The 18,298-nt window shown below is 32.9% G+C and overlaps 1 protein-coding gene and 1 pseudogene across 1 annotated transcript; one reads left to right on the forward strand and one right to left on the reverse strand.

Annotated features, from left to right (window-relative positions):
- Window positions 1-648: 648 nt before the first annotated feature.
- Window positions 649-1,817, forward strand: LOC131632891 (basic endochitinase-like; annotated as a pseudogene).
- Window positions 1,818-2,677: 860 nt separating this feature from the next.
- LOC131632889 (COP9 signalosome complex subunit 3) lies at window positions 2,678-9,515 on the reverse strand. Its single transcript, XM_058903613.1, has 11 exons — window positions 9,183-9,515; window positions 7,695-7,813; window positions 6,838-7,084; window positions 5,520-5,577; window positions 5,316-5,405; window positions 4,931-4,996; window positions 3,818-3,910; window positions 3,526-3,684; window positions 3,317-3,438; window positions 3,090-3,162; window positions 2,678-2,950 (listed from the first exon to the last, which is right to left on the reverse strand). Exons 1-11 carry the CDS (start codon window positions 9,365-9,367, stop codon window positions 2,885-2,887), a joined length of 1,278 nt encoding a protein of 425 aa, XP_058759596.1. The 5' UTR covers window positions 9,368-9,515; the 3' UTR covers window positions 2,678-2,884.
- Window positions 9,516-18,298: the final 8,783 nt, after the last annotated feature.

An 18,298-nucleotide genomic window follows, 5' to 3' on the forward strand; every position in this document is an offset into this window, starting at 1 on the left:
ACCTCTCGATATGTGAATCAATTTTTTATCAACTGAATCAATCTACGTGTGTTGTTAGTGTTGTTAGGTCAATTCTACATTTATGAACAAAAAGCATAAGCTCTATGAGTGGTCTGCATGATAGATAACCCAATTTGATCAATAATGTAACACTATTTTTTTACAAATGTCCCTCACTTTTATTAATTTATCAATAGTAGGAATAGCAAACAGGTAAATTCGTTCGCAAAAACACACGGAAAAATAAGACGAGGTAGATCAGACATAGTTAAAAGTGAATCTAAAATTTTGGACCACCTTATGAATAATGAGGGTAGAGCAGTGCAAAATCGTTTGCATTGCACTTTTAAAACTTAAAATTGCAAAAAATTATATTAATGTCCGTCTCGCAAAACCAACCGAAAAATAGATAGGCAAGATAGACATATTAGAGAGTGCGGACCTATAATTTTAGTCCGTTCCATAAAAAAAATATGAACAAAACAAATTTACCAGACAGACCAGACCTATTTTTTCACCCTTTATCAAAAGTCAGGAACTTTGTCCTTATAAGGAAGAGTTCACTTTTGCTAGTCTCATGATTCCACCAACAAGAAAATTGTTGAAAGCATGGATCCCACCAACAAGAAAATTATTGAAAGCAAGACATTTTGTGTAACTCTCCTTCTAAGTTTCAAGCTTCTATATATTAGTATCTCCAACATGAAACTTCTAACAAGACTTATAAACTAGAGTCATGAGCAAAAAACCTTCTTACCCTTTTCTTCTCTTCCTTTCAATTTCACTTGCTTTGTTTTCCAACCAACAAATGCAGGTAGACTGGTAGTTTATTGGGGCCAAAACAATGGTGATGGACGCTTAATAGACACATGCAGTTCTGGCCTCTTCCAAATAGTAAACATAGCATTCCTTTCAACTTTTGGAAATGGTCAATCTCCAAAGTTAAATCTAGCTGGCCATTGTGTACCAAATAATTGCCAAAATTTGAGAAACAGCATAAAGAATTGTCAAAATAAAGGCATTAAGGTTATGCTTTCCATTGGTGGTGAGTATAGAAACACATACTCTTTATCATCACAAAATGATGCTATGCAACTTGCTGACTACATTTGGAACAACTTTTTGGGAGGTAACTCAAACTCTAGACCTTTTGGTGATGCTATATTAGATGGAGTGGATTTTGATATTGAAGGAGGTAGTAAACTCCACTATGCAACACTTGCTAGAAAGCTACATGATCATTATAATTCAGATTCTAGAAAAAAGTATTACTTAACTGCTGCACCAATGTGTCCCTTTCAAGATAATATACTTCATAGGGCACTTTCTACTGGCCTTTTTGACTATGTTTGGGTTCAATTTTACAATAATCCTATTTGTAACTTTGAGACAAACAATCCAACTAAGTTTAAGAATTCATGGAATCAGTGGATCAATTCTATCCCTGCTAGAAACTTTTTTGTTGGACTTCCTACCTCAAGAAATGCAGCTCAGAATGGTTTTGTGCCATCATCAGATCTCATAAATCAGTTGCTGCCTATTGTTAGGTCACTTAAGTATGGAGGTGTGATGTTATGGGATAGGTTTCATGATGTAGCATCTAAATATAGCTCTAAGATCAAAGGAAGTGTTTGAATAAGGGACAAACTTCTAATTTGTCTCAATTATGTTTTAAATAAAGTTCAAATTAGGAACCTATGTGTTTCTTGTTGACTTCAATTATATGATGATATATTATTCAATGTATCATTGTTCTCTTTATGTATTAGATCTCAATATTTACTTGTGTATTTTGTTTTAAATTTTTAATTCTCAATGTGCCATATCCTTTCTTTTATGTCGAATTTTTTATATCTGATTTTTAATCGACATGTCAATATTGAAGATTTACTCCATTTGTTTCAAGTAGTTTGATAAGAAGATGTTGCTTTAAAATTCTTGGCTTAAGATAACATTGTCGCAGCTCTTGTTTTTTTTTGTTTGCATCCAAATTCCAAATAACAGCAAAAGGAGAACAATTCTCAATAGTAAAATTTTGAAAGATGTTGAAAAAAGTGTAGAAGCATCACTTTTACTACTGCCTACCCCACAAATGATAGAACAAATGGGAGTTTGTCGCCAAATGTATGAATTTTGGGACAATTTAGAAAGACCCTTCTATCATTTGTAACCGAATCAAAGAATTGAGTATTGTGAATTCTGCATGCACTAATCAGATCAACGAATGTGTTAACTATCTTAAGAGTTCCACCACTTGCTATGTAGACATAACAAATGAGTCACACAATTGATTCCTAGTAGTAAGTTGATGAGGCGTAGGGAGAAGAATAAATACGTCACTAGGCCACTTCTCATTAAAAACAGGTAGATCAGCACTATCTGCTTCCTTCTTTAAAATAAATTTTGCATTACAAATACTATGCCACACAAAGCTAGGATTGTGCCCTAAATTTGAAGGGGAAAAAAACGATACGCGGAAAATAGCTACAAGAGTTGTGTAAATGAAATTTCCCCGTTTATAACTCATAACTTTGTTTGAAAGTATTACTTACAGAAAATGTTGTGAAATGAAACATTCTCATTAAGACCCCAACAAATTACTGCATCATGCTAAAGCCAACAATAGAGCATACATGAATGTGCAAAAATGAGTTAAAAGTTTTCAACAAATTGAGAATTAAAGACAATTCAACATCCACTAAGTGAATTCACAACAGAATAAGTTTTTTAATCAGTTGGACAAATCCACTTGGGAGCAAAATAAAACACTCCCCCATTAACAGAACCCAGGTAAGTAATAGTAAAAGGAAAAGGTCAATGAAACAGATCTACTTGCATCATTCACAGCACCAAACAAACTCTTATGAACATATGTAGCCTAGCTTTAAATGTTGAATTTTTGTGGAACATCATAGTCATCAAAGTCGTATCTCTGTCTCTCTCTTCCAACCTGAGAGCAACTCTTATTAGTCATCAAAGTGTTGATAGAAAATATTTTAGGGATTAAAAAGTCGGAGACAAATTTTATTAGGGACTAAATACATTTAGCAAATGTTCAGATAAGAGAATGAAAACGGTTGAACACTCACCTTGGACAAGTACAACTGATCACATGCAATTTGTTCGTCTGACTTGGTAAGTTTCCTCGACAGTGCCATTATTCTGGACATAATTAACCAATTAATCAAAAACTTCTTTGGCAGCATGTTTTCATTTGAATTTCTCAGGTGAAAGTTGCTGATTGTAATATCAGGTAGTACGGAAAAGACATTGTACTTAATGATCTTAATGTAAAGTATAACAACAAAAGTCATACCTCTGGATTGATGAATCAATGTGTTCAATCATTTCACAGGTTTTGTATTGTTCCGGATCCTCTAAGAACCTCACCATTCCATCCTTCTGGTTGATTGTTGCATATATGTCACCATCCTGAATCTGTAGTTCAGAAGTATGTTACGAGTGTTAAGAATGTTGATGTGACATGAAAATGAAGGGAAAATAACTTATTATTCTGAGGACAACCATTTGTAGGACATGCATTTCAGCTTCCTTGGCACTATTTAAATGCACTGTGTTGGCTATGTCTTCGAGAGAAAGGGTCAAGTATGTCTGTGTCAATCTCTGAATATTCCGCTTATACATAGATGATACAACCTGCTTAGCCAGTCCAAGATTGTTCTCCTGAAATACAATTTTTTCAAATAAAGTATCAGTATGTCACATAAGAACCGGAAATTAGACTCAGTGCAAAGCCAAGATTCTAATCTCAATGCCAGATGCTTCAAGTAAAGGATGAATATGAGAAAGAACCCACAGATTCGAATTTGTCTGCATGTGCATTGACAAATGCCTCTAAGTCTGCAACTTTTCCAGTGCTATAAGTATGTGCTATTTCCATGTAAGGGTTCTGAAATGGGAGAAAAAATGAATAGAAGTCAACATGGCTCAAGTTATTAACTTGAAAATATATGCTTGAGAGGCAAAACAAATTATATTCATAAACTTGCTTCAAATTAATAAACCAAACTAGCTAATGACAAGTCATGTTTCTCTTCAAGTTGATAGTGCAAGAAAATTAAAACTAAATAATCAAAATTATGAATAAGAAAAAACTGAGGGAAGCCACAAATGGAATCTTAAATTGGTTTCTACAAACAGCAACCTGAAAGAGGAAAAATTGAAGCAGGCTTATTTATTGTGGTAGGGGCTAATCATTATGACAGATTCCAAAACCCTATGTATGCGGGTCAGATAATGTTTAGTCTCCACAGTATAATAGATTGGACAAACAAAACTATTATGACCCGGAAATATCTTTGAACCTCACTCACAATATATGTTCGGATCTCAAACAGAAATATAGTAAAACAAACAAAGTTCTCTTGTCCATATTCCATTGAGAACTCCAAAGCCACAACTAAACCAGTTGCAAGTGCCTTTAGTCGGAAACAAAGCTATTGTTGTCAAATACAGTCAGAGAATCGAAGCAACCAAGTGAACGTTGTAATAGCAATAATCAAGGGTAGAATGTTTCCTTTTTCCTTTTTTCCCTTATGAGCATATTTGTTGTTAGGGTGTAATTATTAGCTCAGGTTTTGCCCTTATTTATAATTTATTAGGATACATGTACAATAGTTTATATATCAGGGTCCGAACTCATCAACCAACAATATTCAGACATTTAAAGTTGAGACCACGTCTACCTATCAACAATAGACACAATCCAGTTAGAGGATAACAAATACCGAGGGGAAATCAGAAAGCTGAGAGAGCAATCACTTCCATTAACAAGATTAATATCCTCCTACCATTGTATGATTTAAAAATGTGCTCAAAACAAAATATCTTATAAAAGAACGCCAATGTGAATATTTTGTTAAAAAGGGTCTTCTATATTTTTCTTGCCTTGACTGAATCAAAGTCATACCTGACAAAAGACTTTCAGATTTCTTTGGGCAAGTGTAGAACAATACTTGGGAAGACTGGTAGAGAACTGCCACACAACATATGGAAGGTTAGCTGATTAACCACATAAAAAAGAACATACAATATAATGTGTAATTTTTTCAAAATGAGAAAAATTCCATCGCTGAACGAACTGGCTTATGATACTAAAGACAGCATTTTGATTGAGATTCATATGGAAACAATTCCAGTGCAATCTCGTAAAGAAATGAGACAAATCATTTAAAACTTCTCTCTTAATTACTTTCTACGATAAAATAATTCTCAAAATTATGTAAGAGCAATATTTTGGTTTAATATCATCATTAAGCTGTGTCGCCAAAGCAAGAAAGAATATAAAAACTTACTTGTCCATGACGAATGAGAGAAACCAATATATATTTTTTGTAAGCTTCAATAACTATAGCATTCATCATAGTCATGGGAGCAGTTACAACCTAGAAAATATTACCCATTAGCTACTAAAAGCATCGCCGAACAAAACAGTTGATATTAAAACAAAGTTACAAAATACGAGCTATACCAGTTGCAGTTATTCTTAGATTACTTACATTATGCAGAAGGTCCAACGCTTTCTGAAAGCGCTTCTGTCCAATGCATATCATACCCCTGTAAGACTTAAAGTTGTGAGATTTTAGATGAAAGGAGGGGAGAAAATAATAAGAAATATTATTATAATGGAATGTGTTTGATATTGACTAAATAAAGAAGACTAAACAATAACCCCTATACATAGGGATACAAGTTTCTAGTCCTAAATAGGGAAACAAGAAACAAATTAAAATAATAGTTAAGTAATATAAAAAATAATACTAAGAGAAAATTTAAGAAACTGAGGATATACAAGATCCTAGGAAATAAAATAAGATATTCAAGAATAATATAAAAAAATACTATAATATACTTTATTCTAACAGCAATAAGAAAGTCAAAAATCAGACACCATATTCTGTTATCATTCTAAATAAAAGACACTGTAGTCTGTATATATGCAAATTCCTCTCTAAGAACTTCTGAAACAGCATAACCTGAATCACTAAATGTTGGGTTGAATATTCAATGTAGATAAGAGAATAGTTCAGCTGTCAAATCTCATTTTATTTGAATACATTTGCAGTAAGCTACAGAGTTTAAAAGATGGAGATCAAACGAAGACCAAAAACTGCAATGGAATGGAAGTTAACGCACATGCTAACTATTTCAATAAAATCACCCTGGGAGTCAAACTGCAATAAGAATCTTTCAAAAATAAAGTTCAAAAAGAAAAGACCACTGGCTTCAGACAATGATAGAGATCAGCATGTGCAATGCATTCTCCGCGTATGGGGCTGGCTACCCATCGCTCTGCGCTGCTCTGTGCCGTATATGATAACATAGTGTCTAAGATCAATAATATATTCTGATTACCATACAGAATACAGATACACTTGCTCTAACTCAAACATGTAAGGTTTGGTTAGTTTCAAGAAAGTGTGTAGTGATTTTCGCTCTCTATTTACATCATTACTTAATACAACACAGTTGTGTTTCAAAAATGGGTACTCAGTTTCAGCAAGAAGAACAAAAAGCCTGGATAACTTTGGATTAAATTGTCCTAAAACAACCATGATCAAAAGCAGTTGGGGAGGAGAATAATAAGATTATGATGGAAATCAAAGAAGCATGAAACAAAAGAATACAATATCTCAGTCTACATATTGAGGAAGGTCTTCAATACCATACCAAATTGTTAATTGAGAAAAGAACAAATTGAATACGTGGAAGATACTACAGTATCTTCTATTTCTAAAATGCAAATACTGAAATATGAATAAATCTCTATTTTTCTCTTTCACCTCAAAAGAGACAGAAAAGAAGAAAGCAACGCACCCGTAATAACAGTAGAGATAAAGGTCTCGCGGATGGTCTACTTCAAAAACGTCATCGTCCAATATGGATAGACCAGTTTTGTAGCATTTTGCCAACAAGCAAAGCAGAAGAAACTCTGCATGCAGAGGAGTCAAATGCTCACTGGAGACTTGAAGTTTCCGAAGAGCAGTCAACAAAGGAGCCACCCCGCGTATGGGAGCTTCCAGCAGCATTACTTGGTCCTTCAACCTCTTGCATACAGATACAACTACAACAGTCCAAAAACAATAAGTAACAAACAAAATCACTCAAAGAAAAAGTAATTCTTGTATGAGCATAATGCCTATAATAAGTATAACTTATCAAGAACTCAAATATACATTGAAATACAAATAATAATAAAAAGACATCAAAGCCTGTGTTTAAGTTGTTATAATTTAAAAAATTTAATTGACTGTGAGTAATAGACACCATGTGTTCCTTCAAAGATATTTCAAGAGAAAATCGATTGTGTCACTTTACTTGCCCCCTTTCTAGTCCCTCCAATTCAAATGAAAAGTCTGAAAATTTCTCCCTTCATTATTCTTAAAATAACTTCTCTGATGTCAGTTTTTCTTCAAACTGAGTTTGTCAACATTCAATTCAAAGAGTCTCAGACACGAAAGGAAACAGTAACGCGAAAATACCTACTAAATTACATTACAACAAATTTTCCACAAATATCCATACATATTTCACCATCTTTCCACGTATGTTTGTTCTTAAAACCTGTTTATGCTATAGTAAGATGGTGAAACACGATTCTATGGGTAAATAGTAAATAAACTCAATGAGGCAAGATTTGAATTCCATTATTTCAGCACAAAAAAAGAGAGTACATTTTTCTGGCGCCAGCCGGATCTGCTCCACGCTGCAAGCACTGATAAATCTTGTTATGATCGGAACTACCTCCTCAGCTTGCGGCTGATTCGAAGCTGAAGGAGCTGTGAATGCATCTCTGTAACCATAAATGCATGCCTCCAATTAAATAAAAACATAAAGAAAATTCACTATTCCATAACAAACTATACAGGCACTTGAACAAGATTTAAGAAACAGTTTTGATAAACTCCAACACAGGCACTCATATGTTCAAATTACTTTCTTTCTCATTATCAACTTTTTATTATTAAAAAAAAATATTCTCTTCTTCCTATATGTTCAAATTGAACTCTATCTCAATTTTTTAGAAAGTTCCTTAATAATCTGCTCTATTTGTAGCATCGACACTTCAGATGGAAGGCATGTCTAGTGTCTGACACCAATGCATATGAATACATTCAATCACTTTCATTTTCAAATTATTATTGGTGTCTACATGCCAAAGTCATGGTATTCATAGGTTATACATACTTTTTTTCAAATAAAAACCTACAAAATATATTTTAATTGAAAAACACTTGTCTTGTAGTATACAACTCCTTCAAAGTAAACAATTTAGAGACTAAAGTAATAAAAACCAACCATTGATGAATAATTTCCATTCGTTTACATGCACATACATAATAAATTGTGAGTGTGTTACAAATAACAACCATTAATTTTCTTACTCTACTATCAACTGACTTTAGACAAGCAGAATCTCATTTACTAGGATCTTTTTAGATTGACTTATTTCAGCTTATCCACCAGCATAAACACTTGTTATACTCTTTGAGAAAGCTCCTGAAAACCACTTATGACATATCCACAAATTATGATAAACTTATCTCCATAAGCTCTCTAGGGCAGTTTACGAGAACAACTTACATTGCTTGTTAACAACTTAAGACATGTCCATAAATTTTTATCAACTTAGAGACAGCTAATTAACACTATGTAACACTGACACCTCTGAAACCGACACCGCCACTTGTGATCACCTCTAATTTATTCATATTTTCAAATTATTAATGGTGCCAACATGTCAGTGTCATATTTCCGGTGTCCGTGCTTCATAGATTAGAACAACTTATAGATTATTTGAAACAATTTCATTTTATTTCATCTTTAGTTAAAGAAATAGCTTATACATAAGCCCTTAATTCAGTAGTTCATCTTTAGTTAAAGAAATAGCTTATACATAAGCACTTAATTCCGTAGTTTATCTAAACAGGTCATATTAATATTAGAATCTATCTAATCAAAATTGGTACAAAATTCAAAACAAAAATTACTACCTAAGCAAAAAATAGTGAATATTAGGCTCCAGAGTCCAGAAACTAGGGTTTTAACATATAATCAACAACAGGAATAAAAAACCTAAAAGCTGAGAATTCACTCAAGAGATTCTAACAAATAATTTGCTATTGTTAAAAAAATTGAAGGAAAAGTAAAGAATTGCATACAGGATATAGAGAAAACCGAGGGAGTGAATGGAAGGATCAATGAGAGAGAAAATCGGAGACAGACGATTTGAGTCAGAACGGAGCGAGTCGTCAGACTGTCTCAAGATTGTGTGAAGACGAGTGATGTCGGAGGAGGAACTCGACAGCCCTTGGATTTGAGCAACTATTGCTTCCAGAGGATCCATGCTAGGGTTGTGACTCGTTTCGACTCGTTCTGACGGCGATTTTCGAACTCGGTGGTTACTTCGCTCGATATTACTTGAAGTTTTACAGTACTGAGTTCGACGGAGGAGTGGAGAAAAGATGGGAGATTTTACTTGTGTGCCGATAGGTTGAAGGGAGGAATTTAAATAGTTAACTTTTTTTTTTATTTGTTAATTTTTTTTTTTTTAATGTTTAAGAAAAAAATTTAGATTTTTCAAGAAGAGGTACATCACCAAATCATTTAACCTTATAATTTGAAGGCTTAAATGCATTTTTGATTCCTCTATTTTAAATTTTTTAATCTTTTAATTCCCTTAAAAAAATTAATATTTTGGTCCCTCTATTGAATATTTACCCAATATTTTTTGGTCTCCTTTCAGATTTGTGGAGGTGGCAGTGATGTGGCAATTACTCTTGGCACTATGTTACATATTTTTGCCACATCACATAAAAAATAATTAATTTATCACATTAAAAAATAATTAATTTAAAAATATTATGTAAAATAATTAATAATTTGAATGAATATTATTTATCAAATCAAATATTTATTAAGTGCCACGTGTGTCATTATATGATTGAGCAAATAATATTAGGCAAGCAAATTTATTGCAACCAATGGGTTTCGAACACACTCCCCCTACGAAGGGAAAAAAATCCTCCTGTCATCCGAACAACAATACAATCATCTAAGTCTTGCACATCTATTTATATATAACCTGATATAAATTTTTATCCTTCTGATGGTTTAGAAGATAATTGAAGTCTGGAGATTCTGCTTTCAAACACCACCAAATAACCATATACACGCCAACCAAATAAATTATTATATTTTCTAAAGGCATTTAATTTGCAAAGGAGGCCACAAAAATGAAAAGAATTATTACATGGATAGTTTGGTATAACATAATGTTGTACCCCAATTTTTTACCACTGAGATCCCACCATATTCCGAATAGTAGGATCATCATCATCATGCATACATCATTTGCTAATAAAAAATACAAAAATTGTTTGTTGCTTGTGTTTTAAGACAGAAGACTGGTCAATAGGAGACTGAGCAAATTAGGGTTTTAAGGCCCACAAAGAAGTTCAAACATTCTCCCATGTTTAAATGATCCTCCCATTAAAATCAAAGTCCAAGAATGGCTCAATTCAAGATCAACAACTTTCAAATTTATCTGGTGCACCAATTAGGGTTTTTTACCTAATTCATCTACGAAGTTGACTTTTAATCAGGACATGGCTCAAAATATGATTCAAGGATCCCCAAATCAACATTATAATCCACTCATATCATTTGTTTAAAGAGGATGGCTTGATTCATGTGGAATCCACAAAATTGCAAATCATATGGAAAAATCAACTATGTGGGTCAATCTTTGACTTTTGTGAAAAATGGTCAACCATGAACTTTTAAGGATTCAAATCATCATATGACTATTTAAGACATTTGACTAAGAGAAATCAAGAAAATTCATCAAGAATCAAAAAGTCAACAAAAGTCAAAATTAAGGTTTTTAAGTGATTTTGACCTCATTTTTGGAACTTCGAATTTCACCTACACACTCAAAAATCTCTCATCATGAAAGTTGTAGATCTTAATCAAATAAACAACTTTGTCTCTGCTCACGGTTTCATAAAAAATGATTATTTAGAGAGATATGGAATTAAGAAGTTTATGTTCAAAAAACTTAGAAAATTTTTAAGTGTTTTCACTTGAATTTCTTCAAACTTTGTGGCCTTTTTTCACCATGATTCAAAAGGAGTTTGAGAAAACTTTTAACAAGTGGATTGAAGTATGTAGCAAGGGCTTTCCAAAGAGACAATTAGCATGAAATTTCATCACTTGAGTTATGAGATATGATTTTGTCAATATGACTCCATAACACTTGAATTCAAACATGAACATGAAGAAGTTATGAACCAAAACCATTTCAAATGCAAAGATTTCTTTCTTGCAACCAATGTAACTTGTTCCAAACACTAAACTCAGATGATTTCACTTGCTTTTAAGCTATGATCCATGTGTTTTAAGCTTTGTCCAAAGTTTCATTCCATTTTAAACATAAAGCCATGACTTCCATTCTTGAAAAGTGACTTTAATCACAAAGTCCACTCTCCTTGAGCTTCCAACTTGTTTTTGCTGCATACACTCAATCTAAAGTTCAGACCATACATGTTTAAAGTGTTCAACAACTCCAAGCATGCTTGTACCTTCTCTTGGAACTATGGATTTTTAATTTCTTCATGAATAAGCAAAGTGCTACAACTATCACATGTGAACTTCTTTTGATCTAATTTCTCCACCCACAAACCCTAATTTATGCATATAAATAGAGGGCAAGAATCATGACATCAAACACACCAGAATTCTCCAAGTCACTATCCAACTTGAAATTCTCATTTTTCCATCTTTGCATTCTTTGAGCAATTTTGAGTTAGAGAAGTTCTGAGTGTCAAACAACCATTCAAACAACCTCTAATCATCATTTAGAAGTTGTCCATCATCTCTATCACTCCCAAAAACACCCCAAACCATAAATCACCATTTTTACCTCCATTAACATATCTTTGAAGCCTTAACCTTCAAACTTTCTCCAAACTCACACATTGGACAAACTAACCATCCAAATACCTTTTATATACCATATAGAGACAATCCAAACCATCAAAAAAGTTTTGTAACACTCAGAATCAAATCCACCATTTCACATTTCTTGTTTTGTAGGTGCCATCGGGTTTAAAGTTCCAAGTACTTTAAATTAATTCCAGGCATTCAGTTAGCATACTTAGGACCTAAGGAAGCTATTTGAATCATTATAACACTTCTGTAACACCTTTAAGCAAGGGTTCGATCTCCACTTTCAAAGGTAAAAAACTCAAACTTATAACTCATAGATAGAGGCATCATTTAAAACAAAACTTGATATCAATCTACTCAGAACCATGTAGGGAATAACAGCCCTAAGGTTTTAGGGATTGATTGTGCATATTCATCATTTAATTTTAATTTGAAATTTTAGGGTTCTTGAGTACTAGGGCTGGAAATGAGTCGAGTCGAGTCGAGTCGAACTCGCCTCAGCTCAGTTCGACTCGTTAAGAATTGGCCGAGTTCGAGTTCGAGTTCGAGTTTAAGACGAACTTTTTTTTTCAGCTCAAACTCGACTCGTTAAGAATTGGCCGAGTTTGAGTTCGAGTTCGAGTTTATCACGAATTTTTTTCAGCTCAAACTGGACTTGTTAGAAGTTCACGAACATCTCGGTTCAACTCGTTAGATTAATCTTGTTAGGTTCAACTCGCTTATTTCACGGATTAAAAGTAATTTTTTAAAGTCTACTTATATATATATATATATATATATATATATATATATATATATATATATATATATATATATATATATATATATATATATATATATATATATGGGGACGACTCAAGTGAGAACACTTGGTTATTATGAGAAATGAGAACAATGAATCACGACCATTAAATTTTGATTTTGTTGATTTTAATGGATTGGATTGGTTTCTCTTTCTATGATCCTTAATATTTATTTTAAATCAACATAGAAAGAGAAACCAATTCAGTCCATTAAAATCAACAAAATCAAAATTTAATGGTCGTGATTCATTGTTCTCATTTCTCATAATAACCAAGTGTTCTCACTTGAGTCGTCCCATATATATATATATATATATATATATATATATATATATATATATATATATATATGACATTTTAAATTAAAATTTTTAAAAGAATATAAATTATCAATTATAACCGTTAGATTAAAATAAAATATGATACTAAGATTTAGAGCAAATCTTCAAACCTACTCTTAAGGACAATATAATCTATCTGATATATAAACGAGTTGACTCGTGAACCTAACGAATCGAACTATGTATAGTTCAAGTTCAGCTCATTTAGTTAACGAACTTAATTTTTAGCTCATACTCAGCTCATTTGGTTCATGAACCTAGTTCAACGATTTAATTTTCGAATCGAGTTTCGAACTATTTTCGAGTTAGTGTGGTTCATTGCCAGCCCTATTGAGTACTTTCCCGAAATTCATGAGTTATAGTGAAAATAAATGAAAACTATGATTATATTTGAAATCCTTGCGAAATTCTAAGTAATTCACATGTTTGATTTGGTGCAAAAATAAGAGAGTTGCATTTTTAGGGAAAAAATGTTATAGTAACTATAACAACGAAGAAGATGAAGATGGCTGGGTTCAAATTTGAATTTTGGCGCATGTTTTAAAATATATTTATTAGTTGTCATTCTTTAAATGACTATATTGTTACAGCACAATTGAAAAAAACGCGCATGATAAAGCTTTAATCTTCAAGGGTGTGGGTTCGAATCCCCCTTTTTGCAACTTTGTGTTTTATTTTTCAATTTTAACCATTTAGTGCATATTTTACTATTTTATGTTCTGAATGGGCCTAATGATTACTAACTAGCGTCTGGCCTAGTTGTCATGTTTTGAGCCAATGAAGGGAAGGTCCTGAGTTCAAGTCCTATGAGGATCAAAACCTTTTTTTTATCACTTATTTATTTCACTTTTTATTCAAATTTTGAAAAATTATTTAAAATAGTAAAATTGATCTTTTTGACTTGATTACTTATATTGCCAATATAATATTATGATTAAAAAATTCAAAAATATAATTTATTTTGCCATTAAAAAATTAATCAAAAACAAGTCTTTTATATATAAAAAAATTCTAAAAAAAAAACATTTCTTTTTTGATTTTTATTATTGGAGACACTATTCCTGATCTTCAAGTCGATACCACACAAGGCAAAATCAAACTTCACCAGTTCTTTTCTGATAAATGGACCATTCTCTTCTCTCATCCTGGTGATTTCACCCCAGTTTGCACCACTGAGCTTGGTAAGATTGCTCAGTATGCTTCTGAGTTTAACAAACGAGGAGTTTTACTGTTAGGTTTGTCTTGTGATGACTTAGAGTCACACAAGGAGTGGATCAAAGACATTGAAGCCCACACTGTGAGTTTCTTTTCCAATTTTTCACATGCATGCATGTTTGTTTTTGTTTGTTTCTATATTGATACATGTATTTGATGAATGCAGCCAGGTGCAAAGGTGAACTATCCTATAATTTCTGATCCCAAAGGGGAGATCATCAAGAAACTCAACATGGTTGATCCTGATGAGAAAGATTCTAATGGGAATTTACCATCAAGGGCTCTCCATATTGTTGGGCCAGATAAGAAGGTGCAAATGCAAAATAAGAAATTATATGTTTATTTTTTACTAATTTTTATTTTTTGTTTTTTCTTTCAACTTTTTGTTTATTTTCAACATTTTAATTTTTCTAACCCAATCCTCTTTTTTGTTTCATCCCAAGCATTGATTCAGCCCAATACTATTTAACAAAAATTCTAGTTTTAATAAACAATAAAGTTTTGAATGGGCTTATTCTGATGGGTCTGTTCAACATTACTTTCTACACCATTTTTTCAGCTTTCTACCTCCTGACCCATTTAGCGTTTTGTCTCTATTTTTTTTTCTCTTTTAGCATTTTTTTGTCTATTTTTTTTCTCTTTTAGCATTTTTTTGTTCATATATAAAAAGGATAATAAAAATACATGATAATAGCATAAGAAATATAATTGTTCTAGGCTAGTTTTGAGTTTAATTCTTAGATAATTTTAAAATTAGTATAATTTTGGATATACCTCTTTCATTTGATTTTTAATTCGATATGGTTATATTGTGTGCTAATTTTCCTTAATATATTTTACATACATTTCTTGGAACTTTTTCATCGCATTTGCATCAATTTTAATTTGGCATGTTATGATATAGCGGCTTATATTTTAAATGCATTGCTTGGTGCATGGTTTACCTATGTGTATGGTTTATCTTTTTGCACTTTCTATGGCTTGAATGGTTTATTTTTTGCATGGTGATTCATCCCCGTTGTGGGTAAAATGTCCCCCAATCCCATAAAAGTGTAATAGCTTAATTTATTTCCTTTATCACTTTCTGTTATTCGTTCATTAACATAACAAAGCAACAAAAAAAAAACGATAAAAATAACTTTTTTAAAAGACAAAAAATAAGATTGATTCAATGTCAAGTATTTTCAAAATCAAATCAAGAGAACACTGCGCGAGTACCTGGTCCAACCCTAACTACCTCTTCCATTTAACTCATGCAAATTTCAAAAAATTCAAACACTTATTTTTATAACTTCTTTTCACAATATAATGGAATGGAAAAGGAAATGATTGTGCAAAGCCCTATTCCTTCCCCCCAGAATTCAGATACTGCTGTAGAGCTTCCTGTCCAGAGGATTTTCTTCCAAATAAAATACTCTAAATGAAACGATTATTGTTCCTTCTTTATTGGACTAAAAGGGAGTGATTGGGCACGTGCCTCTTCCTCTCAGAGTGCAAGGATATTGCTGTAGAGTTCAATGTCTGAATACTCGTCCTTCGATAAAGAACGTGACTCTACTCGCCTCCCTTTTTTCATAACAAAAACTTTTGGATGAAAAAGTAAGTGATTGGGCATATGCCTCTTCCTTCCCCATGACTTTGGATACTGCCATAGAGCTCCTTGTCCAAAGACTTGTCTCCACATAAAATCCATCTCAACTCATCAAATCTTATTTTTCCTCAGGGAATTCCAAAACCTTTTCAGAAAGGACATATTATTTCCGTTCTACTACAATACAAATAACGCTTAAGCCTCCTCATGTGCGAGCGTATAAGCAGCATTTAACTGCTAGAACATGAACGTTAACATCGTCCAATGAAAACAACCAACAAACACTTATTTTCTACCCCACGAACTACGAGGCTCTAATTTCTCATTACACTATGAGGATACGTAGGCACGGGATTCCAAAATTTTGGCAAGCACACTAATTAAAAAATTGTTTTCCCCCTAAATTAAATCCAATAACCATATCGCAAGTAACCTTTAAATAACAACACCCATACACGCAAAACAATCAAAATGGTTCCCGTTGAGTACAACAAACGTGAGGGGTGCTAATACATTCCCTTGCATAATCGACTACCGAACACATATTTGATTGCAATGACTATTTTCTTTCACTTTAAGGGTTTTTTTTCGATATTTTCCATTTCCTTAGGAATAAATAAAGTTCGTTGGCAACTCTGTTACTTTTTTGCGGCACGATAGGTGACGACTCTGGTAGGGACTTCCTAAGCGAGTCAAGCCTAGTTTTGTTTGTTTTCTTTCCTTTTGTTTAGGTGTTTATCCAATCTTGACACTTTTTCTTGTGGTCTCTTAGAGGCAAGTCCATCCAAAGAAGAACCTTCATCTATTCTCCTCTTTTGACAATCTCCACCAACCATGTTTGGTAAAGACCTAGGAACATTCTTGTCCCCATATAGGCGGTGAGACCTCTACACAGTGTCACCTTTGAATCATAAATGACCTCATCGTCTAGGATGCTCCGAAATAATAAACCTTAAGGATTCTCGGTCTTGGGAGTGTTTCCAAGGAAATTCTTCGATGGAGTTTTCATAGCGACAATGAAAAATGCAAAAGTGTGCCTCTGAATCCTTTAATCATCTGAATCATGGTGTTTGACTTATTTTATATGCAAAATAAAAACGAATTATGATGAATATTAATCGATACCTTCGTATGATAGGTGCTAAGAATACTTAAAATAAATCCCCCTCGCTAAATATATAATGTATGTTTTCTTTAGTAGTCAATTCAATCAATAGACGAATTTCAATATATTACTTCATTGCTTCAGAGAGTTGAAATTAGAAGATCCCACATTTCCAACAAAGCCTAAATTTTCTGAAAATGTGGTGATCATGGTCTTTATATATGTTTCCTTTAGAGATAGGTCATCTGGATGGTATATATGCGACCCAAATCCCACCAACAAGTGATTTTGTCGCAAGACTTTCAAAATTTATCGCCATGTCTTAAAGGGTGCCCGAACTAAATTTCACAATTAGTTTCACGAGTAGTCCGAATGAGAGGGGGTCACTAGGTAGTACATATATTTTAAATTCATGAGACTATATATGTAGACTTTATACATATTTTTGCTATAACTCAACGAGAGCAACCATTGACCTTGGTCTGATTTAGCAGAAGTTTGTTGAATATTGAAAAGATGGAAAAAGAGTGTCAAAATAGGGATTCCTATATTCACACCAATATTAAAAAACTTTACATAGACCAAACTCAAAGGGTGCAACTCTGATGAGGAGATTTCCAAATGATTTATAAACTCCACCTCAAAATCATTGAAAGGGAGTCTGAATCCCATTTGTGAGAAGATGTACTCGTGTACTGGGAGAACACATTACACGAACTGGTTGCACTATCTTTTATCACTTCTAGGGGGTAACTCCCCCGAATAAGAGGAATGACCTACATCAGTGGAGGAAATGTTCTAATCAAGCTTGCTAGTAAACATATATGTTTTCTCTACTGTCTCTTGATATACCCTATGTGACCTAGAGAGTCTTTCACTTTGTTGATCCTCTTGCATCATTGCTACTCTGTTTCTATGAGATAAAAAATAACGACAAAAAAATAAAGACACATAATTATGATTCTATCTACCATCTAACTTCATTATCAATAAGGTCACAACCGAAAGCGCGCCTATGTGATCTAATATAGGTTTAGGCTTTCTATTCATTCGTGAAATCATTTACATATTATGGGTTTGGTAAATGTAAAGCTAGGAAAACAAATCCTCTACAAACCTCCTTAATTTCAATACTAACTAGGGTGCCTCATGTAACACCCTAAACCCTGAAACTTATGTATAAAGATTTACTCAACAATCTAAGGTGTCACTGTCATACCCCAAAATTTGCCTACTATATTTCAAGCTCTGATTCCCAAGATTGCTCAGTCAA

This window comes from Vicia villosa, unplaced genomic scaffold, assembly GCF_029867415.1.
Source record: "Vicia villosa cultivar HV-30 ecotype Madison, WI unplaced genomic scaffold, Vvil1.0 ctg.001048F_1_1_3, whole genome shotgun sequence".
Classification (NCBI taxonomy): domain Eukaryota; kingdom Viridiplantae; phylum Streptophyta; class Magnoliopsida; order Fabales; family Fabaceae; genus Vicia; species Vicia villosa.

Bases quoted from the DNA above. Each gene is read 5' to 3' on its own strand.
- LOC131632889 (XM_058903613.1), bottom strand. From the start codon at position 9,367: ATGGATCCTCTGGAAGCAATAGTTGCTCAAATCCAAGGGCTGTCGAGT. The intron at 3,911-4,930 runs GTATGACTTTGA...CTCCCATTTCAG, and splicing joins ATCTGAAAGTCTTTTGTCAG to AACCCTTACATGGAAATAGC. The intron at 2,951-3,089 runs GTGAGTGTTCAA...AGTTGCTCTCAG, and splicing joins ATCAGTTGTACTTGTCCAAG to GTTGGAAGAGAGAGACAGAG.